The sequence below is a fragment of the Lynx canadensis genome, chromosome B1, assembly GCF_007474595.2.
Source record: "Lynx canadensis isolate LIC74 chromosome B1, mLynCan4.pri.v2, whole genome shotgun sequence".
In the NCBI taxonomy this organism is placed as follows: Eukaryota; Metazoa; Chordata; class Mammalia; order Carnivora; family Felidae; genus Lynx; species Lynx canadensis.
Genome location: NC_044306.2, coordinates 52,260,182 through 52,287,214, shown reverse-complemented (window position 1 = coordinate 52,287,214; position 27,033 = coordinate 52,260,182). Strand labels below are relative to the sequence as shown.

Sequence of the window (27,033 nt, the reverse complement as noted above, 5' to 3'; positions counted from 1 at the left end):
AAACCTAGGCAGTCTTAATCTACACTTAAGCTGTTTTTCTAAAACGTTATTAATTCAAATTCAGTAAAGAAAGAGGCCATTTATTTATATGAGGAAATGTCCTTACCTGTTGGCTATAAGTTTTGCTAGCACAGGAACAAAGAGGCTTAAATCGTGGTATGAAATCAAAGGATAGAGTTACTTGTTTCCAAAAGCAGATTTTGGAATTACTTGTCCTCTTTCCCCTCCCCCCTCCCCAATGGCTGGGGTAAAAATTCTCTAGGAGTACTTTCTGTAAGGTCTTTATAGGATTTACCGTGGCATACTGACGAAAAGTTGTGTCCTAAAATATGGAATCCTTGTTTGCCTTGCCACCCCCAATTAAGTAGGTGCTATAGTGTTAAATATCATATACCTCAAAATAATCCTGAAGATTTCATAGGCACCTTTCTTCCACAGAACTTCGGTGCAAATATTACCTAATTTGACCTCAGCAATCCAAAGAAAACTACAGTATTATTAGGTTTTACTGAAGAGAGAAGTAGACAGGGTCAGAAAAATGAGTACAAAATTCAGGGTTTAAAGAGAATTCAGAGTTTAAAACATTTTTTCCCCTCTTTTTTTAATCTCAAAATGTTTCTTTCCCTTGATCAGCAACAATTGTAACCATGTAGCTTGCTTTGTCTGGCTTCAAATGTACTTTCACTAGAAGATCATTGTAATTCAAATCCATTCAGTGCTGCTTCACTTTTGTAATTTGTTAAGATTAAGTAGTGTACCCTCCACATGTTTTAATGATATAGCACATTGATAACATTTTCACTCATTTAAAGCCGTGTTTACTGACAGAGTTTTAGCACCAAAAACATTCTAAAAGGCAATCTTCACACATTCAAATAGCTTGAACAAGTAATTGATACACCTTAAACTCTGGCTAGTTCTGAATTTTCCAAATTAAGGTCACATAATATAAAAATCACATACTTAAAAAAAGTTGGTAGAAATACATTTCAAAGATGAAGAAAATACATTCAAGGTCACAGATGCCAATTCAATCATCGCTCTAACATTCAAGGTGCAATAGGCTGACTTTTAATTGGACTTTGGATTTTTCTTAAGGGAATGATGGAAACTTTATTACTAAAGATGGTAAAGTTGTCAGTGACAAGAAAATCAGGGGGTCAACAGAGGGAGGTGTCCAAATACAAGTGAGAATCAGTCAGTTGTGTGTGGGAATCTAAACTGATTTATGCAATTTCTCAAGACCCTCAAAATAAGAAAATAAGAGAATTTGGAAAGAAGGAAAAAAAAAAAAACCACCAAAGAGGTGAGACACAGCCATTTTGATGGGGGGGGGGGGGTGCCTAACTACTCAATGAGGTCATCCTATCTCCCGGAAGTGACACGTAATCACCTGCTTTGCACGAGCTCCGCCCCTTCCCTCAGAGGTCCCGCCCCTTTGCCAGCAGCCGGGAGGGTGTTAGGGGGCGTTTCTCCAGGAGGAAAGCTGTGAGCTGCGACGCTGAGGAAGGGGACCCCAAAACGTCTGGCACTGCCCCCTCCAGGGATCACTTTGGACCGCATCACTCGGCCCAGCGGGATTCAGAAACGCCGAGGGGTCAACCTGATGGGTTTCGGGGTCAACGGAAGAGGGGAAGGGGAGCCCTGGCGGGGAGAACCCCCCGGTCCCCCGCCCAGCAGCTGAGGCACAGGAGGGCGGCCATCTTGGCCGGGAGGGTAGGGCTGGGGAGCTGCGGGCGCCGTGCGATTGGGGGGCTCGCCCGGAAGTGACGCCAACTACCCGGAAGCGGAGGGGGTTCCCTGGCCCACTCCCCCCTCGTTCGTTTGCTCCCCCGCTTCCTCCCCGCCCCCCTTCCTCTCCATTCGTTTCCCCCCCTCCCCGTTCCCTGCCTTCTTCCCCCCCCTACCCGTCCCTCCCCCCCCAACCTCCGGAGCTGGGAAGAGAGTCAAGATGGCGGCGAAATCCGATGGCGGTGGCGTGGGGGTGGGCTTTGCCCAGCTGCACAACCTGGACGAGGCGGTGGGCAGCGGCGGCGAGGAGGACGGGGAGCCCGGGGGAGGCGGCTGCGGCGGCGGCGGCGACGGCAGCGAGCCCGGCGAGAGCAGCTCGCTGCACATCTGCCACTGCTGCAACACCTCCTCGTGCTACTGGGGCTGCCGCTCCGCCTGCCTGCGCTCCCTCCTGGGCAAGAAGCCGCGCCGCAGCGCCGCCGCCGCCGCCGACGGGGGGGACCAGCCGCTGCAGCCGCCCGCGGCCGCCGGCGCCGACCACCACCCCCCGACGCCTGCCGCTCGGCCGCAACCGCCGCCGCCGCAGGTGGAGCGGCCGTGGCTCGACTGCCTGTGGATCGTGCTGGCGCTGCTGGTCTTCTTCGGGGACGTGGGCACCGACCTGTGGCTGGCCCTCGACTACTACCGCAAGGGGGACTACGGCTTCTTCGGGCTGACCCTCTTCTTCGTGCTGGTGCCGTCGCTGCTGGTGCAGAGCCTGAGCTTCCGCTGGTTCGTGCAGGACTACACGGGCGGCGGGCTGGGCGCCGTGGAGGGGCTCAGCAGCCGGGGCCCCCCCATGATGGGGGCCGGCTACGGCCGCGGCGGCCCGGGCTCGGCCACGCCGGGGGCGCAGCGCCTGTGCCGCCTCTCCGTGTGGATCTGGCAGTCGGTCATCCACCTGCTGCAGATGGGGCAGGTGTGGAGGTAAGAGCACTGCGGGGGTGGGGGCGGGGGCCCGGGCAGCCGGCCCTGCGGAGGGCCCCGCGGGCGAGGCCAGAGCCCTCCAGAGCGCGTTCTGCCCTCGAGGTGCCTCGCAGTTGGGCCCCTCGGACGGGTCTGCCCCGGGGTCTTGAAGGAGGGCTTTGCCGCTCACTTCCCCAGGCGTCTGAAAAAGACCGTCGTTTGATCTGGATCCCTGGCCACGCCTTTTGGCCCTGGGAGGCCCCAGTCCCGCTGTTTGTCTATCTTCTTCCCGGGTTCGCACTTACCGGAGACCCTGCCTCATCCTTTCCTTCCCTCACATCTCTGTAGACCTCTTATTCCCGTTGTCCCTTTTCCCTGTTTCCCAAGGTAACCAGCCGCTAGCGCTTTTTATCTGCACCCCAGCTCGCCTCCTGTTGGGGGGGGGGGGACCTTCCTTCTTCCAAGCTGGGTTTGCATTCGGTTTTGTCCCCTGGTGAGACATCTTCCCCCCTTCCCCGTCTTCTCTCCGCAGTGGCCTGTGTGGGGCCCTGTGCAAAAAACCCCTCTCTGCCTCTCCTTTTAGCACTCCTTTATTCCACACGCCCTCCCCCCTGCAATCCTATCCCCTGCAAATGACTCTAAACCCCTGCCCTCCTTGAAGGAAAAATGACTTTTGTTTCTTTTTTCTTTTTCTTTTTCTTTTTCTTTTTCTTTTTTTTTTTTCTTTTTTGCTGGATTAGACCCTTTTTTTTGGTGACAGGTAAAATTGTGTCGTATATACTGGGTGTAAGCGTTTGTTTTTAACTCTCACCTCCAGAAAGTCAATTAGCCACCTGGACACCTATTCTGGAGGAACGTTGTTTTTGATACCTAGGCCAGTGCGTAGGGGATTTATGTTTACACAAGCCCATGCTTGGCCCTGCGGCCCTTTCCTCTTTTGTAAATTTCCCCTGTGCCTGGTGAATACCTCCCAAACCACTTGCAGAGGTTCTTTTTGCTACCCACCTTAACTGGCTTAACTAAGGAAATGATCCCTTTAAAATCTTGGTAAATCTTTGCCCTCCAACTTAAAAGCTTGAGTGTATTCTGGAGACTGTGAGTTTGTAGGTAAACATTTCCAAGAGAAGCGAATCTTAACTGAAGCTGAATTACACAGAGCTCTTCGGGTACATTGCTTCTGTGAGAAGACATTTTGCCTAGGTTGCCCTGAGTCCTGCACCTAGTAGGAGGTTTTAGGTGCTCTGTATTTCAGTTAACTGAGATGTACTTAGGTTAACTGACATAAAGTTCATTGTCTTTTGAATTGTTTGTCCAGATCTCTGTTTATAGTTTCGAATAAAGACGTTTCAGAAAGCATGGGATTGAATTAAGTCAAATCATGAAAGTGACTGCAAGAACTTTGTCCTGTAGGGTTTATATGCAGATTCAGAATTGGGGACCTGTGAGTGGTTCTTGATTTTTCTGATACTTCTAGGCTTGTTTACTGGTGCTCCTAGATTGAACCTAGCAACCTTTTTTTCCTAGCTGTACTTGTCTGCAAATAATTGGTTTCCTGCTGATAAGTTTATAAGAAAGGGGTAGTGGGATAAAATAGGGGGGGAAATGATGATTAACTTTTAGCAATTTTGAGTGTAGCATGCGGTCAGGTAAAATTTTGAAATATGTTTTGCATTTGAAATCTAAATCTAAAAACCTACCTGAACACCCAAATCCATATTGAATCAAAGGTAGTACGTTTGATACTGGGGATACTTTTTTTGATTTCTTGCAGGTTGGTAAGATGCAAAAGAATGAAGGGGGAGAGGGACAAGAAGGATGGGGGAGAGAGATTTTGAAATACTAGTAAAGATAAACCGCATATATTTAATAACTAGGTTTCTGAACAAGCCAAAGTCCCCTGTCGCTCCCTGTCTTTAACTCCTAAAGTGTAGACAATCAGTATCTTGGTGTCAGGTTCAAGTTCCTGAGAGAATGTTTCTAATGTAATCCATCCTAGGTATTTATTAGTAGTGAGCTTTTGGGACATGATGGAATTGGAGTTCAGCTTCACAAATTCTTAGAACAATTTTTCCCCTAATCTTAATTGCATTTGGATAAAGAAGTCCAGATTTTGGAACAAACTAAAAAGTACATTTTAAGTGTAATTTTACGCTTTTATACTTGTTTAAAATAGGGTAATGTATTTCTTTCCCAGATCTTCCTTGAAGTTTCAAGATGTGCAGTGGTATAGATATTTCAGAAAGATGCCTGTGATTTTACTATGTTTAAATTTTTTTTCAAGATTAGAATATGTGTCTAAATTTTTCATAAAGCTTTCAAAGTATAAAGTACTAAAAGATACGTTAATTCAGCTAAGTTATTTATTCCAACGTAGCTGTACTTCAAAAGAAATAATTGCTGATGAAGGATTTTCTTTCCTTGCTTTAAAATTTTTCAATAAGCTTGTTTTGTTTGAAATGTCCCAGGAACAGAGTCTCCTCTTTACTACCTGCTAGGCACGTGGCTTGCATGCAAATCATTCACATGAAAAGCATTACAAGAAGGTTTTCATCCTTTTTTTTGTTTGAATTTCTGGGCAAACAATTACTTATTGTGTGTATAAACACACATCATCTCAGAGTTTACTGCAGATTTTTGGGGTTACAGTTGTTCCCTTAATCATATTTGCTACTTAAATTTTGCTATTTCATGTGGTCATGTGACGAGGGTAAGGCCTAGGAATTATATCACTGATTTGGGCTACATTTCTAAGAAACATGTTGGTAAAGTTGTACATTGTTAAAACTGATTCCATTAAACCATGAATACCTGTCTCTTCACCTGCTTCTTTTTTTTTTTTAAATGTAAAATCATTTGACTCATGCTTGGACAGATCTCAGTGCTAATTTAAGAGAATTTAGTTTTCCTTGATAGTAGGGTGATACACTTTAACGTGTGATGCCTTTCCTGTCGAGATGCAAAATACTTGATAGCTCTTTCACCAAATGACTTTACAGAATGTGAGAAAATATTTTTGGCTAGGCCAGAATTGGAGCGTGGAAGAATAGTTGTCTGTGGGATGATTTGGTTTCATGAACCTCCTTTTGCAGAGTTTTGGTGTGTGATTAAGGTCTGCTTAATGTATGTGTTACTCTCACTAATTACTTAACATGTAACTTAACGGTGTAGCTTTATGTGCTCTATTTTTCAGGTGCTTTTCCCAAGGATGGAAGGTATATGAGTCACTCATAACAAGAATGTGAGTCACGCCGGGCTTCAGTTTAGTGAAAGTGTTATTAGAAAGCGCGATCATTTTCTTAGAGGGTTAGACCTTAGGAACGGTTTGATTTAGTTTGTGTATTTGCATCGTTGTAAGTTTTTTCCTTCAGTGTATCAGCCTTCCTTTGCTTTTGTGCTACCTTTAGAGGGTGTTTAGTGTTTCGGCAGTTCTCTGCAGTCACGAAGCAACAGTTCTTTGAATGAAATTTCATCTAATGTCATGATATCGCAGCCAATCGTTAATCTCCCTATTTGTTTTTATGGGTGTGTTTACACCTTTCTTTTTCACAAAGTCAAAGAAGAATTTATCTAAAATCTTAATAATTTTTGCCATTTTTAAAGTGAGTATCAACTGTCTTTTCTCCTGGGAGATGGTGTGGGGTGGAGGGTTGCCTTCAAGGGAGAAAAAAGAAAAAGGTGTTTCACATATCATAATGGCCCCATCCATCTATGAACAGTTAAAAGCTTTGTATGTTTTGCAGTTTTTCCTGTTTTAAGACTGGCATAATGTAGGGACACAGCTTAATCAGCAGCAGATGTTGCTGGGCTGGTGAAGATGGTTTTTTCATTACTGCTTCTTCACCCCCCCCCCCCCCCCCCAAGATATAGGGATGCTTGGCATTTTAAGGGCCTTTGTTCTTGTTGAATCTTTTAGAATGTTGGTTCCTAACTCTGGCTGAAACTAGAACCTACTACAGCTTTAAAAAAAAAAAAAAAGAAAGAAAATGTTCAAGGTCCCAGAGTGGGACCCAAGTAATCTTATTTTTAAAAGCTCTACAGGTGATTACATGGGCAGCCAGAGAAACAGTTGAGAAACAGTTTTACAATTGTTTCAGCTTATTCATTTGGAGATTGTTGTTGGATTTGTGTTTTTAATAAATGATGGAACAGTTGGGAATGGAATGATGTGGTACTATGACTTTCGGTTCCTGGACCCACTGTAACAAAAAGACTTTGCCTTGGAAACAGTATCTAAAAATGTACCTGGAGCTGTTTCTAGTATATGCCCTTAAGGTACTCTTGTTTTTTGTTTTGTTTTGTTTTTTTTGTTTTGAGCCCAGTATGGGTCTTCTAAAAGGATTTCTAAGTTGAAAGTACTCTTGAATAAAGGTAACTTCTTTGCTTTTGTGTGATCCAGGTAGTACTTTTATGATTATGTTGCATGTAAAAGGTATATTACTTTTAACTTTGAAATGAATCTCGGGCAGGCTTAAGGTAAACATAACTGAGCTTACAAGTGGTATTGGACTAAGTGATCTATAATGTTCTTCTTGCTCTAAGATTTTGTGATTTAAGAATGGAAATGTTACCTTGCAAATAAGGAAATTTCGTTCGTGTGGGGCCAGACTGCCAGTCACTGTCAAATGAAGATTGTATACACGTGTGTGTGTGTGTGTGTGTGTGTGTGTGTGTGTGTGTGTGTCTCGGGGGCTTTACATATCTGCTTATTACTAGATAGGAATCTAAATATTTTAAAAATACATTATATTTTATCCATAAATTTAATGGAATTCTGTTTCAAAAGAAAGTGGGATTTTTTTTTGAGGGGAAACGAGAAAAATTGAGAGAAGTAAATGTTTTTGCACAATCAAAAAAAGTCTTGTTGAAAAAATGTTGAGACTTACCAGAACACGGATGTGCTGTAAAGTGTCAATAATTAGAACAACGTGTGGCTGGCAGAGGAATTAGGCAAATAGGTAGTGAAACAGAATAAGGTGTGAGGTAAATAGACAGGTTTATGGGAAGTTAGCAGATAGTAAAGCATTTCTAATCCATGAAGGGGTAAAGGGTTATTTAACAAATGATATTGGGGCAAATGACTACCCAGTTGGGAAGAATTGATTTCTACCTTACATAAATAAAGATTCTAAAAGAATTAAAGATATAAACATAAAATAGTACATGTAAAAGAAAATATAGAATAATTTTATAATTTTGCAGTGGGCAAGACCCTTTGATACCATAAAGGAAAAAAGAAAGGTATCACAACATTAAGTAGTCTTATCTTAGTAGTTATTCCCTTCCCCCTCCCACCACCTGAAAAATCATAGAAATACATAATTAGTGGAAGTTATATATGTAGATAAAGAGCTACTTCCTCAAGGAGAATGACTATGAAGAGAGCTTCCCTGAAAATTATTTCTCATTTTTCAAAGAATAGAAACAGTAAAACTTGACATTTATGGTAACTTTTCAAGGGAAGGTGATGAAAAAAAATGGCATGGCGTTGAGTAACATTGCAACTAGTGATGAAGGATAGTATTTCTAGAATGATGGAGAAACAAAGCCTTAAACTCTATGTTACAGAAATCTAGCGTTCTGGAAATGTAGTAGGCACATGTCAGAAATCACAGGCAGTTCATTTCTATCTCTTAACAATACACATACTGTTTTGCAGTATGATTTGATTTTGCAAACTTTATCCAAAAGTCACTTAGGCTTATGTAACTGATAAATTCTGGACTATTGCAAAGATTCTGTGGGATTCAAAAGTAATCTGTGTCTGACGTATTGCCATTTTCACCCTGGGCTGGTAGCTTTATGGTGTTACTTCTGCAAGGAAGTTTATGGCTAAAACTTTAGTTTATTCCTTCATAATGTTCTGTTTGCCTACTTTCTTCTAGTTAGAATTCTGCATTTCTTGTTTCTTTCTGAACGAGTTAAATTTTTTTAAAATGTCATGAACATACAACCTCATTTAAAAAGTTCAGTGACTTTTTACATTTGCCTGAAGACAATCCACTACTTATTGTTATTGGAGATTTTTTGTTGTTGTTAAGGGACAGGACATACATAGTGTGGTATACAGAGAACACTGTGTATTGGAATTAAGAAGTCTGGTTTATCATTCTACAAGTTACAAAAAAATCTCTGGCTTCAATTTTCTCATATTTATCAAATGAGAAGTTAAAGTTAGTGATCTTTAAGGTCTCTTCAGTTTTAAAAAGTTTATTATGCTGATAGGGATTAACACTCTGAAGTTTTAAAGAAGCTATTTCATGCTTTAGTTTGAGCAGTTAAAATATTTTAAAATGTATAGGTTTCCCAGGAACTGCCTTGAAATTTTACCATGTGTTATTTTGATATACTAAACACATTCTCATTATTTTCAATAACTTTGCTGCCTGTAGAGGCATTTTTATCTCTCTGTAGTTAATGTTAGAATTCATAGCAGATTAGACTTTCTAAGAAATGTGTTAATGCTGGTTTATTAGCTAATTTTGTGAATTTGCAATTTCAGCTAAAATTCACATCGTTTAAAGTTCATTTTTTGTAGTCTTCAGTTATAAATTTTTTTACTGTTAGATTAAGCTTAAAGCAATGTATGTATCCAAGTTCTAGATATTGGAGGTTTTCCTGGATTGTTTATTAGATTAATTTCTTTATTGGGGAGGAACCTCAAAGTCACCTACTGCAGTTTATTATTTGCTATGTGTTCTCTAACTTTGAAAAGTTAGTGTTTGTAATTATTGTTTTTTAATGGTAGCTTCTATGTCAGTTGTGAGCTGTTCTGGGAAATAATTCTAAATGAATTTTGGTTTTGGTATTCTTAGATTATGGTATAGGTACTTTTCTGGTTCTAATTGTATTTCCTGATTTTGCTTGGAGGACTTAGTGAATATTGTTACAATGACATTGATAACATTTCTACACAAGATTCACCTTTAGATTTTTCTTTTCTGTGTATATGATATGTATATATCTTGGTATATTACATTGTTTTTATCTATTTTAAAACAAATCACTATATCCCTAAGGTATTTTACGTATTGCTAACAAAGTTTCTCATATATCACTTTTACCTTGAAATGCCAGTTTTTAAAATAACTTTTTTTACTGAAGAATAATTGACATACAGTATTTCATTAATTTCAGGTATACAACATAGTAATTTAATAGCTCTGCTGTGTATTACATATCTGTGTCATATGCATTTTATAACTGGAAGATTGTGCCTCTTAATCCTCCTCACCTGTTTCGTCCATCACCACACCCCACTCCTCTCTGGCAACCGTCAAGTTTGTTCTCTGTATCTGAGTCTTTTTTCTGTTTTGTTTTTTAGATTCCACATATAAGTGAAATCACTGACTTATTTCACTTAGCATGGTACCTTATAGGTCCATCCATGTTGTTGCAAATGGCAAGATTTCATTTTTTTTTTTTTTCAACGTTTATTTATTTTTGGGACAGAGAGAGACAGAGCACGAATGGGGAAGGGGCAGAGAGAGAGGGAGACACAGAATCGGAAACAGGCTCCAGGCTCTGAGCCATCAGCCCAGAGCCCGACGCGGGGCTCGAACTCACGGACCGCGAGATCGTGACCTGGCTGAAGTCGGACGCTTAACCGACTGCGCCACCCAGGCGCCCCGGCAAGATTTCATTTTTTAAGACAGTTTATTTGAAGTTAGGTTTTATGTGTTTATTTATTTAATCAATCAGTCTATCTCTACACCCAGTGTAGGGCTCAAACTCATGACCCTGAGATCAAGAGTCGCATGCTCTTCCAACTGAGCCAGCCAGGCACCCCGAGATTTCATTTTTTATGACTGGGTAATATACCACATCTTGTTTTTCCATTCATCTATTGATGGATACTTAGGTTGCTTCCATATCTTGGCTATTGTAAACATTGCTATAATGAACGTAGGGGTACACATGTCTTTTCAAAGTGGTTTTTGTTTTCTTTGGATACATACCTGGAACTGGAATTGCTGGATTGTATGGTAGTTCTATTTTACATTTTTTGAGGAACTTCCGTACCGTTTTCCACAGTAGCTGCACCAATTTACAACCTTAACTACTTACAGTGCATGAGATTGCCTTTTCTCCACATCCTCGCCACACTTGTTACTTCTAACAGGTGTAAGGTGATTTCTTGTGGTTTTGATTTGCATTTCCCTGATGATTACTGAAATTGATCATCTTTTCATTGCCTGTTGGCCATCTGTGTGTCTTTGGAAAAATGTCTCTTGTTTTGTCCTGTTTTTTGTTTTGTTTTTAGAGAGAGAGAGGCAGAGGGAGAGAGAGAATCTCTAGCAGGCTCCACATTCAGAGCAGAGCTTAACGGTGGGGCTTGATCTCATGACCTGAGTGAAATCAGGAGTCAGACCTCAACCAACTGAGCCACCAGGCACCCTCCTCTCCCTCCTCTGTCCATTTTTTTAATTGGAGTGTTTATTATTAGTTTTTAAATACTGAATTATGAGTTCTTTATATAGTTCACATGTTAACCCCTTATTGTATATATCATTTGTGACTGTCTTCTCCCATTGCCTTTTCATTTTGTTGGTCATATCCATTGCTGTGTAAAAGCCTCTCAGTTTGATGTACTCCCATTTGTTTGTACAAAAGCTTTTTAGTTTGTTATAGTCAAAAGTTTTGAGTGCGGTATTTTGGTCTTTTTTTCTTTTTCAATTGTGAGGATACCATTTCTTTTTTTTTTTTTTTTTTTTAATTTTTTTTTAACGTTTATTTATTTTTGAGACAGAGAGAGACAGAGCATGAACAAGGGAGGAGCAGAGAGAGAGGGAGACACAGAATCTGAAACAGGCTCCAGGTTCTGAGCTGTCAGCACAGAGCCCGACGCGGGGCTCGAACTCACGGACCGCGAGATCATGACCTGAGCTGAAGTCAGACGCTTAACCGACCAAACCACCCAGGCACCCCCTTTTTTTTTTTTTTTTTTTTTTTTGGATACCATTTCTGTTTTATTTTGGTTATCAATTTGTAGACTATAGACTATGTACTCGTTACCCATTTCTAGGAAGAAATTTGAATATTCAGTTCAGAGAAAGGTAAACAAGAATTCTTTAAAGCACTCTTGGGAGTTAGAGTTGCTAATTATTGTTTACCGTGGGGAGATGCTCTCAAGGAATCATAGGTACATGAAATAGAAATCTTTTACTATTATGCCTCCTTTTTAGTCCATCTTAAATATACTGGACACATGAAGAAAGATGGCAACAGTGAGGAAGATACCAAATCCATTGCTTGGGAAGCCTGCCAATAAAATAGAGCTGGCACAGAGTTTAGAACCCAAGCTCTTCCAGATAGTGGACACACCTTACTTTCTGTCTTCAGCTGTGTTTCTTAGAGTGGTCAGAGAACATCTTGTATTTTAGGATAGGCCCCGGGGCTACTTGAATGCAGATTTATGGGCCTACCACAGGCTTAAGGAATTAGAGTCTCATAGAGTTGGGCCAGGGAATGTGTTTTTCTTAGTCTTCATTATGGAAACTTTTAAGCATACAGAGAGTTAGAAAGAGTAGTGAACACCTGTTACCATCTACCTGGTTTCAATAATTAACATAGATATCTTTGTCAGTGTATGTTTGTGTATCTAACATACTATGAGGAAGCACCTCTCTGTACCTCAAATACTAAATAATTAGAATAATTCTATATAGCTGTAATACCATTATCCCATCATTATCAATGATTCCATAATTTTACAGAATCATGTAATAACTGCTTATATTCACATTTGCCCATTTGCCCCCAACAATTTCTTCTATAGGTTTTTTCCCCTCCAAACAGGGATTTAATTATAATTCACTCATTGCTTTTGTTTCTGTTACCCTAGAACAGTTTTCTTACATTTTTTCCCCTTGCGACATTGACTTTTGCAGACTCTAGGCCAGTTCATACATGTTCTATATTTTGGATTGCCTAATTGTTTTTTCCAAGTATCATCTGACCTCTCTGTTTTCTGGGTCAACTTTAAGGTGTATCTAGGGGCTTGATTTTATTCAGGGTACATATGTTTGCCAAAATACTGCTTCCTACTTCCTTTTTGCATCCTGTCAACAGGCGCATGGTATCTGATGTGTTGCACTGTTAGTGATGCTAAGGTTTATCTCTTGGTTAAGATTCTGACTGCCAGATTTTTCTGTATAGAGGTATATATTTTTTCCCTTTTGCAACCAGTAAATAACTCGTGGGATAATACTTTGGCAAGATGTCAGTGTTGTTTCCTAGCAACCTTTTACCCACTGCCATTAGCAGCCAGTGAGAATCCTCCCTGTTATCAATTATGACATTGTTGGTGGGAGGTGGGATTTGTATTTTAAACAAGCTCCCCAGTAATTCTTACCTTTCTTTAAAGTTTGGGAGCCTTTGCTCTAGAGGAATCAGTACCTGAGAATTAAAAAAAAGAAATTCTGTCCTGAAGAAGTGAGTATGAATCTAGGCCCTGATGAGTTCTCAGTGGGTTGTCAGTAGACAAAGTTTAAACTGCATGTTAGTTTTGGAGGAGCAAAATTAGTGTTCTCATGTGTTTCTCATATGTAATAGCAATAAGTCAAGGTAAAGACTAACAGAGATATGTAGTAACTATTAGTATGTATGACTTAAAGGAGAGTGGTATAGAAGAGGCGTATAGAAATTACTAAGGAGGAAAGGCAGCTGTATTGAAAATTCTGTTTTTGCAAATATTGTCTCATTTAAATTTTCATAAGTTTTTGTGCTCATTTTATAGAGGAAGAAATGGGTTTACAGAGGTTAAGTAATCTGATGTTACTGGTAACTAACTGGTGGAGAAAGGTTTTGAAGGTAGATCTCATTGATGGCAAAATTTGTGCAGTTTTCTTTATCAGACTTCTCTTGTAATGATCAGAAGGCTCTTCTCACTAATTACTTTGCTTTACTTTGGGACTTTGCTGTTCTGGTTATAAAAAATGGAGAAATGATATTCTTGAACCACTGGGCCCTCTTGATGTAAAGCTAGGGTCCTTTGAGACCTCTGATTTCTAGTCTAATGTATTAAACTCTGAGGAATGTGGTAGGCTTACGACTCTTAGTCAGTTGTAACTGCTGTTGTGATTCAAGCAGCTGAGTGGTACTGCTGAGTGTATATCTTTTGGAAGTTATTTTCTGTACTTCACCCTAGTCTCTTTCTTGGGATAGGTGATCCTTCCAACCCCGTGATTTCCACATTACAGAAAGGAGTATGTAGGGTTGACCACACCCTCTTGGCCACTCTTTATCCTTGCAGGTCCCACCTAAAGGCTGCACCCGTATGTTGGTTCTTAGGTGACCTGTTGGAAACACTGAGAGCAGCAGCTCTTAAGATTCCTAAGATTATAAAGCTATTATTTCCAAACTTTGGCTGTGCATTGGAATCATCTGAGGAGTTGGATATTTGGGTACTACCATAACAGATTAGGATCCATTAGATCTGGAAGGGCCTTGGAATCTGTATGTTTTAAAAGCCTGTGTTTTCACAAAGGTCCCCCAGCAGTGCACCGAGATGAGAACCACAGTTGTATAGGTTGATTTCTGCCACTATTTGCAGTGATAGTTCTTGAGAAGCAGTTTCTGTTAGGATCACTTGGAAAGTTTTTATAAATCTGAGCACTGGGCATGCCAGATTTAGAGCGGTGGACCATACAGAGGAAGTTGTGATGATGATTTTAATGGATCACACCAGTGTTAAAGCAATCTCTGATTTGACCTTACCCTTAGTTGGAATGGGTTGGTGAAAGTGTGTATTAATCAAGTAGTAGCAAGATTTGTCATCTATTATGGCATATGGATTACCATAAACTAAAGCCTTAGAATATTGTAAAGACATTTAACTTTAAAACTGTATGGCGTATAATTGAATATTCCTTTGATTCAGAAGCTTCTTTGGAAGTTTCAAGTACTTCGGGGTCATTATTAACACAAATTACCACTGTTAGTGTTCTAGAAGTGCCAGGTTAGGTGTTGGGGAGATTGATATTCAATCCAGAGTGAATTTCACATCTCGAATTTTCAGAAATGTTGTATATGTTGAAGTCAGTACTAAGGTAGGATTCCTAAAAAGACACCAGTGAGTGAAAGAGGAGAAGTGACCTAAAAGGTATTAAATGGGTGTCATTACACACAGGGATGAAGGAAGCAGAGAAGAAAAATGATTTCACTACATTTTGCTTGACAGATTCATGAGCAGAGGGTGGATAACTAGGGAAGGGGATCGGAAGGGGTCATGGAGTGTTTTACTCTGTTACTCCATGTTGGTAGGATATCAGTACAGTAGATCAACAAGGAAACCTAGAATCCGCACATACCAAAATAGTGTCTGTCCCTCGGGGTTCCATGTGGGAATGTAGTGTGGCAGTGGTGAGGCAGTTCAGGCTCCTTGTAACTGGGAAGTTTGGGGTCAGAAATCCTAGTGGAGGCAATGGCTGGCAGAGATGGGGCACAGAGTTTATGGGCGAGCACCATGTAGACCAGGTTGGATCCTCTGATTTTGGATCGAAATGAGCAAAATTCCCACATCTGTCATTTTGCTTGGTTATGAGGAATGCAGCTCTGGAGGAGTCACCTAAATAGTATAAGGAGCCTTGTATGTTCAGGATGCTGCCATTTTGCCTTCTTTAAAGCAGTTTTCATGAAAGCTGACTCCGAAGGAAAAGATTATGCTTTCTAAAAAGGAAATTATATTTTCAAAATTCAAGCAATCCCAAATGGTTTGGTTAGACCTAGTGTGTGGTGGTGTGCCTTTGGACTAGGAGAACAGAGAAGCTACCTAAAGGATTTATTACTCTGTTTGCAGACTAAATGACAGTTGTAAAAGCGAAGCTGAAGTTAAAAGCAATTATATTGTAGATTTGGAAGAATAGAGAATTAGAATATGTTTGTAGCATTTATGGACTATATGGTTTCCATTGTTTTCTAGGGACTACATAATTTTTAGGTAGGTTTTCAGATGGTAGTTGTCTAGGATTAAATGAGATGGTGTTTGTCAGGCTGCTGAAGGATTTGTAATGGGGACCCATGAGGTTGGATTGTGTCATTTTGCCTGTTTGCTTGACATTTGCAGTTCACGATCTCAATTTGTGATATGCTCATACCTATTCCTGAAAAACCTCTCATTCTGCAAAATCACGCACTAAAACTAAGGCCTGTGGGAAAAAAAAGGATTAAGTCTAGACTACTTAAAACTATGTAACTTTGTAACCATAGCATTAACAAAAACAATGAGAATCCAGATAAAAATACCACTACGGTAGTATGGGTGACATTTGCACTCCCTGCCAAGATGATTCCAGGTCTTATTTTATTCTGGGACATGTTTTTCTTTGATATGTAGGTTCCTGTAGCTATTAGCTTCTATTGGAGGCCGGTTTCACCATAATTAAAGCTCTGATGTAAGGTGTAGCCTTCATGTGTGTCCACAGCATCACAAGATAGTGGAGAGCATAACGGACCCTAAAGCCAGTAAAGTGACCACCCCTATTTGTGCCACAGGAAGGTAAGACTTTGGTAAGATTCTCAGTTACCACTTTTCTTAAAATCTTTGTTTTGTTTTTCCCTCTAAGTCTTTCTCATTATTTCTGAACAATCTTGTCCAGGATAGCTTCAAAACATTAACATGCTGGGAAGAATCACTCAAGAACCAACACTACTTTCCCATCACACTGTTGTCATTCCCATTTTGCCAGGCAGGTGTGAAGGAATCCATGGGACAGAAGCATGCATTTTGGCAGAACTGACATATTTTTGAATCTGACGGTTTCATGATGCAGCTCTTGAAAATACCAAGGTTCTATTGTTTTGGGAAGTTCTAGTTTGGGAGACACTAGTGTTTCAACGTTAAGTGAAATTGGTACCCTTCTCAAGTTTTGTTTTGTTTTTTTTTTTTTTTGTTTTGTTTTTGGCCCTTACATACAATAAGTAAGTGAAGAGGGGCTATTTTAATCCATTTTAAAATGTCTGCTTCTATCACATAGTCATTGGATGGAATGTGGGGATGTCTCAGTGCCGCATCATTTGAACCACATATGTGGAGCAGGAATGGTTTTAAATTTTGGTTCATTTGAAATGTGGTTTTAGTGAGCTTTTAAATTAAAATTCATCTGAGCATACAGTAAACAGAAAAAGGAGCAGCAGTAGCCAGTTGTCAAGGAAAAGACTGATGGGTAGAATAAACAGACGGCTTTCAGCAATATAAACAATCTGTTTTCAGAGAGTGTTTTTTTTTTTTTAAAGGATGATTGGGAGAATTTCCAAAATAAGTAGAAGTTAGTTAAATGTGAAAGGCAGCAGATATACAACATTTATGTTAGTGACTCTTACAGTTTGTTTCCTCAGTAAGTATAATTGCAAAAATTTCGGTGACTTAACACAATAGAAATGTCTTGTTTCCTTTGGGTGGTCCTGGCTGATAGTGGCTTTTACATCCTTTAGGGACTCAACACCCTCAACATTCAGCCAGTGAAAGGAAAGGGAAAATGGAGAAAGCATAATTGCTTCCTAAAAGCCCTACCTAAAAGTGAACACATCACTTGTGCTGAAAATCCATTGTGAAGAACTAGCCCTGTGACTGTAACCACATCAGGTGAGGCTGGGAAATGTATTGGTGCTCAGGCAGCAGCTTTGGACCATAGAAGAGGAAGCTTAGATTTTGGTGGACGCGCTGAGAAAGGAAGAATTCTGAGCTTAGACCAGGTATCCTTCAGATTAACGGAAGGTATATACATGTGGGTGTGTGATGTAAATTGCTATCGACTGAAGTATCAAAGAGAATTTCATTTTAGTTTGATTCATGTTTTAATTCAATATTTTAGGATTTGTGAGTCGTGTCAGGCCTCCGTCTCATTGTATCCTTTAAAAAATGTAAAAACTATCCTTAACCTGAGGGTCGTATAAAAACAGGCCAACCCCTGTTTTAATTGGTCAGGTAAAACAAGTAACTATTTAAAGTAGCCTTTAATAAAAATAACTAAGTTCAAACATTTTAAGTGTGATCCATACTAAATATACTAAATTAAAATGTAATGGAATAATACATCTAGAGTTAAATTTTTCAGATGAAATTTAATTGAGGTAAAAATGTCCCTCATAAACTAAATAAAAAGTATTGTGGCCCTATGTCTAACCCTTGTCAGTATTTCAAGTCTTTTTTTTTTTTTTTAAGTTTATTTATTTTTGACAGAGACAGAGTGCAGGCATGAGCTGGGAGGGGCAGAGAGAGAGGGAGACACAGAATCTGAAGCAGGCTCCAGGCTCCAAGCTCCAAGCTGTCGGCACAGAGCCTGACGCGGGGCTTGACCTCACGAACTGTGAGATCATAACCTGGGCCAAAGTCAGACGCTTAATCAACTGAGCCACCCAGGCGCCCCCAGTGTTTCAAGTCTTAAAAAATAGTTCATCTGATTCAGGACAGTTTGGGATCTTGCGACCTGAGCACAGCTGATGTGAAACAAAGCTATGTCCCATACTTGGAGACCTGGTTGGGCACTATTCCCCAGTAAGTACCCCTGAAAGTCACTTCTTGTTTTTCATTTGTTAATTGTAAAGGCCACCAAATATATGACCTAAATATATGTGTAAAATTCATACTTAAGTTTTGAATTTTATGCTAAACTTTACATTATTAAAATTCTAGATTCTATTTGTATGCTAATAACCACTAGGGATGGATTAAAATTATCTAAAAATTCCTTACAAAGTTGTTGAAGCATCTAAGTATTAATCAGTGTAAAACTCAAACTAAAATGTTTTCATCAAAACATGTCAGCGTGTTTTAGAGGTTCTTATCGAAATCCATAAAATATTTAAAAAATAGAACCTATTACTCTCGTATTGAAGGTTTAACAGTCAACTGGTTTAAGATGTTTGTTCTGTTAATTCCAAATATTATTTAGGTTACGTTTTCTGGTATTCTTAATTGGCTTTAAATATTAGCTTACTGAAACATTAAAATAATAAATACATGTGTTATTTAGAGGCTATTTAATAAAGTTCCTCTACATAATATCACCATCAGTTGAGACTCTGTGAGGGGTCTAGATGAAGATCCTTGTTTTTTCTACAAAGCCAAGATCTGTGACTTGTATGCAGTTTTCTGAGACTATTATACTGTAATGATAAAACTGCAAATTAGGATAAAAATTATACACCAAAACCTTTAACAGAAGCTATATGGTGTTACAGGTCAAATACACATTATTTGAGATAAAACTTTTGTCCCATTGATCTTATTAATATAATTTAATACTTTCAGTATATTTACTTATATTATCTGGAGTTGGCTTAGTCTTTCCCTCCCACTAGTCTATCTGTTGTAGCTATGCACTATTTCCCACACTACAAACAGATCTCACTCCCCAGTATTGTATAAAGCCACAAGGTGACCCTGTCTGAGCTTGATCAAAATAAATACTGGTACATCTATGCATTCCAGTATTACTGCTTCAGATGTTATAATGGTTACGCTGTGTTTAAAAGCTTATTCATAAGGCTTTTCAGGTTTTAATTTATCAGCTCACTTTTGGGTGGACTCTTCCAAAATCATACTTAGTGGCATTATAGTAATGTTAACACAGATCTTAGGGAACTCTAAGGCCAAATTAAAGGCCAAATTAAAAATAAGTAAATTAACTTCACATAATACTCTTGATTGACACAGATACAATCTTGAGTAATATTTTTTTTAAAAATTGAGCAGATAACGCTTCACACCCATTAGGATAGCTACAGTAAAACAACAACAGCAGAATAACAAGTATCGGTGAGGGTGTGGAGAAACTGGGACCCTTGTGTGTTGCTGGAAATGTAAAGTGGTGCAGCCATTATGGGAAACAGTATGGTGGCTCCTCAAAAAATTAAATGTAGACTTCTATGTGATGCAACAATTCCACTTCTGGTTATAAACCCAAAAGAACTGAAAACAGGGACTTGAGATATTTGTACACCTGTGTTCATAGATGCATTATATATACTAGCCAAAAGGGGGAAAAAACCCAATGTCCATGGATGGATGAATGGATAAGCAAAATGTAGCATATACATAGAGTATTTATTATTCATCCCAACGAAGGAAGGTCTGACACAGGCTACAACATGGACGAACCATGAGGATGTTATCCTAAGTGACATAAGACAGTTAACGAAAGCAGGTTACTTAGAATAGTAAACTTCATAGAGACAGAAAGCAGAGTGGTAGTTACCAGGGAGCAGGCAGGGAGGGAAGAATAGAAAGTCAGGTACAGTTTCAGTTTGGGAAGATGGAAAGAGTTGTGTGGGTGGATGCTGGTGATGGTTGTACCACACTGTGAATGTATTTCGTGCCACTGTACACTTAAAAATGGTAAGGATGGTAAATTTTATGTTAAGTGTATTTTACCACAGTTAAAAAAAATCAACAAACCCTTCAGATATTTTGACTTCTTTCTAGCCTTACAACTTAAAACATAAAAACGTGAACAGATGAAATCTTTTTCTCTTCCTCACCCAGGACCGTTGGCCAGTTTAAAAAACAAAATACTGATATTTTTGTTTTTTAATACTGATGAATACTGTCCTCATAGTCAACCCATTTAGCTTAAGGCATACCTCTTATTAGTGTTGTAGTTAGACTGTCCAGCTGGTGACTGGCTGTTGTGTTTCCTAAAAATGCTTAAAAAATTTTTTTTAATGTTTATTTATTTTTGAGAGAGAGACATACACACATAGAGTACAAGAGGAGGAGGGGCAGAGAGAGAGGGAGACACGGAGTCCAAAGCAGGCTCCAGGCTCTGAGCTGTCAGCACAGAGCCCAACGCGGGGCTCGAACTCATGAACTGTGAGATCATGACCTGAGTCGAAGTCGGACGCCCAACCGACTGAGCCACCCAGGCGCCCCAGCTTCCTAAAAATACTTTAAAATTGGTCACTTCCATAACACAGTGTGATCACTGTTGGGTAAAAAGTTAGTCCTGGTGTTAGCCTCCACAATGATAACCTATAGTGTCAGATTTGAAAAAGAGAACCCCAACATTATTAAATCTGAAATTACTCTAGTGAAAAAAAGGTAGTATTTTGTATCAAAAGAATGTTCTTCCAAATTCTCCCTTCTATGGCATGACCTGTGGTTATGAGGCCCAGTGCTGCCTAATAAGGAGGACTGAGGGAGCCAGTAGAGTCTGAGCCTTCAGGGCATGCCTTCTGGAGCCTGAGTGATTGGTCTCAAGCTTGCCTCAGGCCAGTTGTTAACTTGGACAAGTTATTTAACCTGTCTGCTTCTGAGTTTCCTCATAGGTAAAATGATCAGGAGAAAGATCAGGAACAGCTTTATGGGGGAGGGTATCACTATCTTACATAGTTGTTTGAGAATTAATAGTTAATACACGTAAAGTCTGATACATAGTAAGTGCCCACTAAATAAATGTTTGGGACACCTGGGTGGCTCGGTCAGTTAAGCGTTCGACTTCAGCTCAGGTCATAATCTCGTGGTTTGTGAGTTTGAGCCCTGCATCAGGATCTGTGCTGACAGCTCAGAGCCTGGAGCCTGCTTCAGATTCTGTGTCTCATTCTCTCTTTGCCCCTCCCCCACTTGTGCTCTCTGTCTCTCAAAAATAAATGTAAAAAAATAAAAAATAAACAATAAAAGAATGTTCAATATTAACAGCTTTTTCTACGTGGCCCACAGTCTTTAGGATTGTACCTGGCATTGATAAGGTTCTACTTGGCCAAATTTTCCTCCTTTATCTATTATCTAGATCTCTTTCTATACATACCAAGTACCTTGCTTAGGTATTCAAAGTAAATTCTCCAAATAAAGATATGATAATGTTAAAGGAGTTATAAATATGTGTTTATTAAGTGACTGTTCTTAGTGTAAGTGAAACCAAGGAGAAAACTATAGTCACTTTGTAATTCGTTTACATTTGATAAATGCTTGTGTAAAAAGTGGGTTGTGTATATTTAAGAATGAAGTTAGGCGGCTATATCTTTTGAAAGAAAAGTCAAAAACATTATCTACTACCCCCAAAATCTAAAACATGAGCTTTTAATTTTGTTATTATTGATTGATTTTTTTTTTTATGTGAACTTTTTAAAGAAAAAATGTTGGGGTGCCTGGTTGGCTCAGTTGGTGGAGCATGTGACTCTTGATCTTGGGGTTGTAGGTTTGAGCCCCACGTTGGGTATAGAGATGACTTTAAAACAAAAAAAGAAGAACGTTGCTGTAAAATATTGTCATGCATGTATAAACTTTTGATGGAAAAAGAGTTCACCACCCTATAGTTGATGAGGAAAACACTGTGTATAAAGGTTTAACTATGCAACAACCCTTTAAAATCCTTTCAGCAAGGAAGGATGTTAACTAGCCATTTTACAACCTTTCCAAACAACATTATTGACAGAGCTTCTCTGGACCTGCTACTACTGGGTCAAAGATCTTCAGTGGCCCCTCTTCATTCGCAGAATATACTCCAAACTTTTAACTAGTATCTTGGAGACTTTTTGGTTGTCATAGCTGGAGAGTGCTGCTGGCATCTAGTGGGTTGAAGCAAGGGACGCTGCTAAACATTCTGCAGTGAACACGACAGTCCTCTGCGACAAAGAATTACTCAGTCTAAAAGATAGAGTGCCTGTGTTGAAAATCCCCCACATGGGTAGTCCTTTGTATTGCTCTGTTCAAATTCTAACTATCTTTTTAATGTTTATTTATTTATTTTGAGAGAGAGAAAGGGAGCATGAGTGAGTGCCAGGGAGGGGCAGAGGGAGAGAGAATCCCAAGCAGGCTCTGCACTGTCAGCTCAGAGCCTGACTTGGGGCTTGATCCCACCATCACGACATCATGACTGCGCTGGAATCAAGTCGGACGCTCAACTGACTGAGCCACCCAGGCGCCCCTCTAATGATTTTTTATGACCTTTTTAAATGGTTAACTCTTCCATGAAAATGGGTACTGGTCTTTCCATTCAAATCATCATTCTTGACTGTTCGCTTTCTCAGGGAAAGTACTTTGGCACTTAATATTTTTATTTTATTTTTTATTTTATTTATAATTTGTTCTCTCCTTTAAGAGTGGGCTCTGTGTCTGATTCGTATTCATTTCTTGCAAAGAAATTTGTACATAGAAGGGTGCACTGTTTGAAAGAATGAACAAACGTGGCATTAAAGCATTGCATGGTGTTGACACAGGGCAACTAAGCCACCTATCTAACTGAACGGTAGACACTCAGTACTTAGAAGATGGGTGTAAATGGGAGTCTCTGAACATAGGGTTTGAGTTGGGCTTCAGTGAAGGGGTAGGACTTCAACACCAGAATTTTGAGGGGGAGACACAAGACTGTGATGCGAATATTAGTATACACACACACACACACACACACACACATACACACACACGGTATTTTCATTCTAATGCTGCCTTGAAAATAGGCTTCACCAATTTGGGAGGTTTGCTTGTGACAGTTTCTTAGGGTCTGGTTGGCTCAGGTGGTGGTTTTAATCTCTTGCCTTTGAAATGTTACATGAACTAAAAGTATGTGTAGTGGTTTATTTTACTCTTTTTTCCGTGTATGGTGGCTAAAGGCTAGGTGCCCGGTAGGAATTAATAAGAATAATCAGTTATTTGCTTTTAAAAAGGAGACATCTGTCAACTTGTAGTCCCAATTGTCAACCGTATCTTGGTTTTCTCCAGCTAGATATCTATTCTTTGGGCTATTGGACTCCTGTAGGCTCAGACAGAACCAAAACCAGTCAGAAAATGGAGAATTAAAGAAGGATGTGTTCATCTGTATTTTAGCAATTGTGTTTTTTTAAGGGCTTTGTCTCAATTTTATTTACAGCCCAGATTACAGTGAAACTAGAAGTTTTCTGTTTGGTCCACGCTCTTCTCTCATATCTTTTTTTTTTTTTAACCTTTAAAGTTTCTACTTAAAAATTAAATTTTTTTTTCTTTTCCTTTTTTTTTTTAGTGATTTTTTTCATGGCTGGGAAATTTTGTATCCTTTCTTTTTCTCTCCGAACTTTAATGTGTATGTACACAAAGTTTCTTTTTGGTTGGAATTTAGTTGTACTCTTCAGAAACTGCTTGATGACCACCTGACATCACATGAGACTATTTAATGAAGTAATCCATTTTTAATACATTAATTTTTGGGCCAATTTATAATTTTCCAAGTTTCATAATATTCTTGAGGTTGCTGCAGGTCAATCCCAGAGCTGATAAACTTTCAAAAGATTATACCAGAGTAGACTGATTCGTTGTTGAACATGTGAAATTATTGATTTGACCAGAATCCACGTTTGTGGTCTGTTTTTAGTCATTTTGCCAGTAATAGTGTCGATTAGGTTAACCTCTTTATCCATAGGACGGTTTCCTGCCGCTGCCTGTTGATTGGAAGACCTGGCTCCCACCCAGCCTCTGTGGCCTGGTACCTTGCTGTCTGTTCTATACCCTGATTTCTTGCCTCTGTTACAAAACTTAGTACGATGGGATCAGTTCTGTGTAGTTCCCAGTACAGAAGGAACTCAGGCTTCAGGCTTTCTCTGTCAGAGAAGTATCTTGGAATATACGTTAGATCATTGTTATCAGTTTCTTCCTAAAGGCTGCTGTAACAAAGGATCACAAACCAGAGAGCTTGAAACAACAGACATTTATTCTCTGACGGTCCTGGAGACCAGACTGAAACCAAGGTGTTGGAAGGACCATGGCCCTTCTGAGACTGGCTAAAGGGCTCCTTGTCCATTCCTAGCTACTGGTGGTGACAGTTAGGCCTTGGCACCCTTTGCCTTGCAGCTGCATAATTTCATTACCTGATTCCATTGTCACATGGCATTCTTCCCTCTGTGTCTGTGTCCAGAGTTTTGTTTCCTTACGAGGACAACAGTCATAATTGGGTTAGGGCCCAGCCTACTCTAGTATGACTCCATTTTAACGTATTACCTTTGCAACTACACTGTTTCCAAATAAGATCATATTCTGAGATACTGGTGGTTGGGACTTCCACATATCTTTTTAAGGGACACAGTTCAGCCTGTAACACTCAAGACTTTAGCATAGCAGGGTTTAAAATTCTCTTTCACAGCCGATGCGTCGATTTGACTAAAAATGAAGGCAGTTAGGGTATAGGTGGCTCTTCGAATAAGGGAATTATATGCCGTAATGGTTACAAAGTAGGTAAATCTACAGCTTTGCCATGTGACAGGTAGGAGTCTTTGTGGCTATCCTGTTATGTGCGTTGTCACACAACTTGTTCCACCCAACTTCGTATGTAACAAGGGGAACTCCGGTAGGGCTTCGTTACGCATTACCCTGCAGATAATGCCTTTTTCTCAGTTTCTGTATAGCGCCATTTAGGCTTTGGAACAGATGACACAGTTCTTAGTTTGCCCACTGGTGGAACGAGAACTCTACCTCCCTGGTAGGGTTATTCCGAGGTTTGGACGAGAGGATGTTGGCATCGTATCTGGCGCACATGGCGTGTTTGCTCTGTGGGAGTTGCCCTCTCCTCCTCTCCATCTTCTCTTAGCCTTGGCCACGCTGGAAGTGGCTGTCAGCGGAGCAGCTGGAGTTCGTCGCGCTGCCAGCAGTAACATCTTGCTGCCAGTGGTGCCAGACTTTGCCCAGTGTTGAACTGGCTAAAAATAGTAACCAGGAAGATGGCCAGGGGAGGTCTCTCGCTCAGATTTCGAGACTTTATGGCGGTTTTTCTTTGAGAATGGTACTCACACCTTACCAAGATGCACTGATGGCTTGTGGACCTTGGTCCCGTTGGGTGCAGTGCTGTGCAGCACCGTGACACCCTGTGTACTTGGGGGTGGACCTCATCTGCCCTTCTCACCCAGGTGTTTAAGTAGTCCTGGATTTGGGGATGGCGGGAAATTTTGTGGGACAGACAGCACCTGAATATTTCAGAGAAGAGGTTGATAAGAAATTTGACTCAAGTTTTAAAAACGTATATGTGTTTATTTAATAAATAAAGGGATAATATAGTAAAATCACCAGTTTACCAGTATATTTGAGACCATTTCCTAACCCTTTAAAGTGTCAATATCATGCTTAAGTTTTCTTTGGGGGGAATTTGTTCTTGATGTAGTAAATCTGTCAGATCCTTGCTTATCATCTGTTGCGTTAGGCGATTTTACTCAGCTCACCCTCAGTTTCTGATTCTGTAAATTGGAAATGATAGTACCTATTTTATTAATCTTAAGACCATTACGAGCATCAGGACAGGATTTATACGTGTTTGTCAATTAGGTCACTTCTCAGGTTTGTTTCAATTACGAGATTTTTCAACTTTTTCAAATCAGGTAGCTGGTAAAAGTGCGTTGAAGATGCTAAGTGTGCAGAGCAGTGAAACCGGCAGTTTGGAAATACCGGCACACAAGTTGGGAACCTTGTAAAATGAGTTTTGCGAGGTTTGTTTTACACTCGTGGAGTAGTACATTATTCAGCCCGTCTCTTGGGAGTCAGAAATTAGTATTAATGTGTCAGACTTTAAATGTAAACAGCACTTGTCTGATTTTTTTGAGAGGGACACAGTTGCATACCTGTATTTTTGTAGCGGCAGTTAAAAAAGATCATGAAAAATGCTGACCGGCACCACTGGTAATGCTGACAGACAGCTGAAGATACAGTGATTATGTTGGGGTGTCATTGGTCTGGTAGGTGAGGAAAACATACTGGACAAAGTGTAAAAATCCTGTATTGCTTTCAAAGTGAAATCATTATCTTCAAGTAGATATCAAAAGTTAAAAAAAAATTTTTTGAGACCCTACTACAGAGGGACCTGAGGACTAGATCTTGCAAACAAATTCTCTTTCCTTTTTTCCCTTCTGTATTTTTGTAAGATCAGTTGTCACTCATTTAGTTTAGAAAGGAGGAAGGGGTAGGGGTACGTGGGTGGCTCAGTCGGTTAGGCATCCGACGTCAGCTCAAGTCATGATCTTGGGGTTTGTGAGTTTGAGCCCCTCCACCCCCCATCAGGCTTGCTTGCTGTCCGTGCAGAGCTCACTTCGGGTCCTCTGTTCCCCCTTTTCTCTTGCTCACTCTCTCTCTCTCTCACACACAAATAAACATTAAAAAAAAAAAAAGAAGAAAGGAGGAAGGGGATCCTAATACTAAAAATTACTTTAGGGGCACCTGGATGGCTCAGTTAAGCATCTGACTTGATTTCATCTCAGGTCATGGTCTCACAGTTGTGGGATCGTGTCCCCAAGTCAAGCTCTTCGCTGAGAATGAAGCCTGCTTGGGATTCTCTCTCTCTTCCTCTCTCTCTGCCCTCCCCTCCTCAATAAATAAATAAACATTAAAAAAAAAAAATAAATTACTTTAGAACTTTGGCTAAATGTCCTCAAAACTAGAATGTGGCTTCAGGTGTTTGAGGGGTGAAAAGA

At 40.0% G+C, this 27,033-nt stretch overlaps 1 protein-coding gene across 2 annotated transcripts in view; it reads left to right on the top strand.

The window, feature by feature from the left end:
* The first annotated feature begins 1,444 nt into the window (after positions 1 to 1,444).
* Positions 1,445 to 27,033, top strand: part of XKR6 (XK related 6) — a 321,224-nt gene continuing 295,635 nt past the window's right edge. The window contains exon 1 of one of the 2 annotated variants that reach the window (XM_030312705.1): positions 1,445 to 2,697. In XM_030312705.1, coding sequence (XP_030168565.1) covers positions 1,952 to 2,697 — 746 coding nt within the window. In that variant the 5' untranslated portion in view covers positions 1,445 to 1,951. The remainder of the gene's footprint in view (positions 2,698 to 27,033) is intronic. The other variant, XR_003968262.1, reaches the window with a different exon arrangement.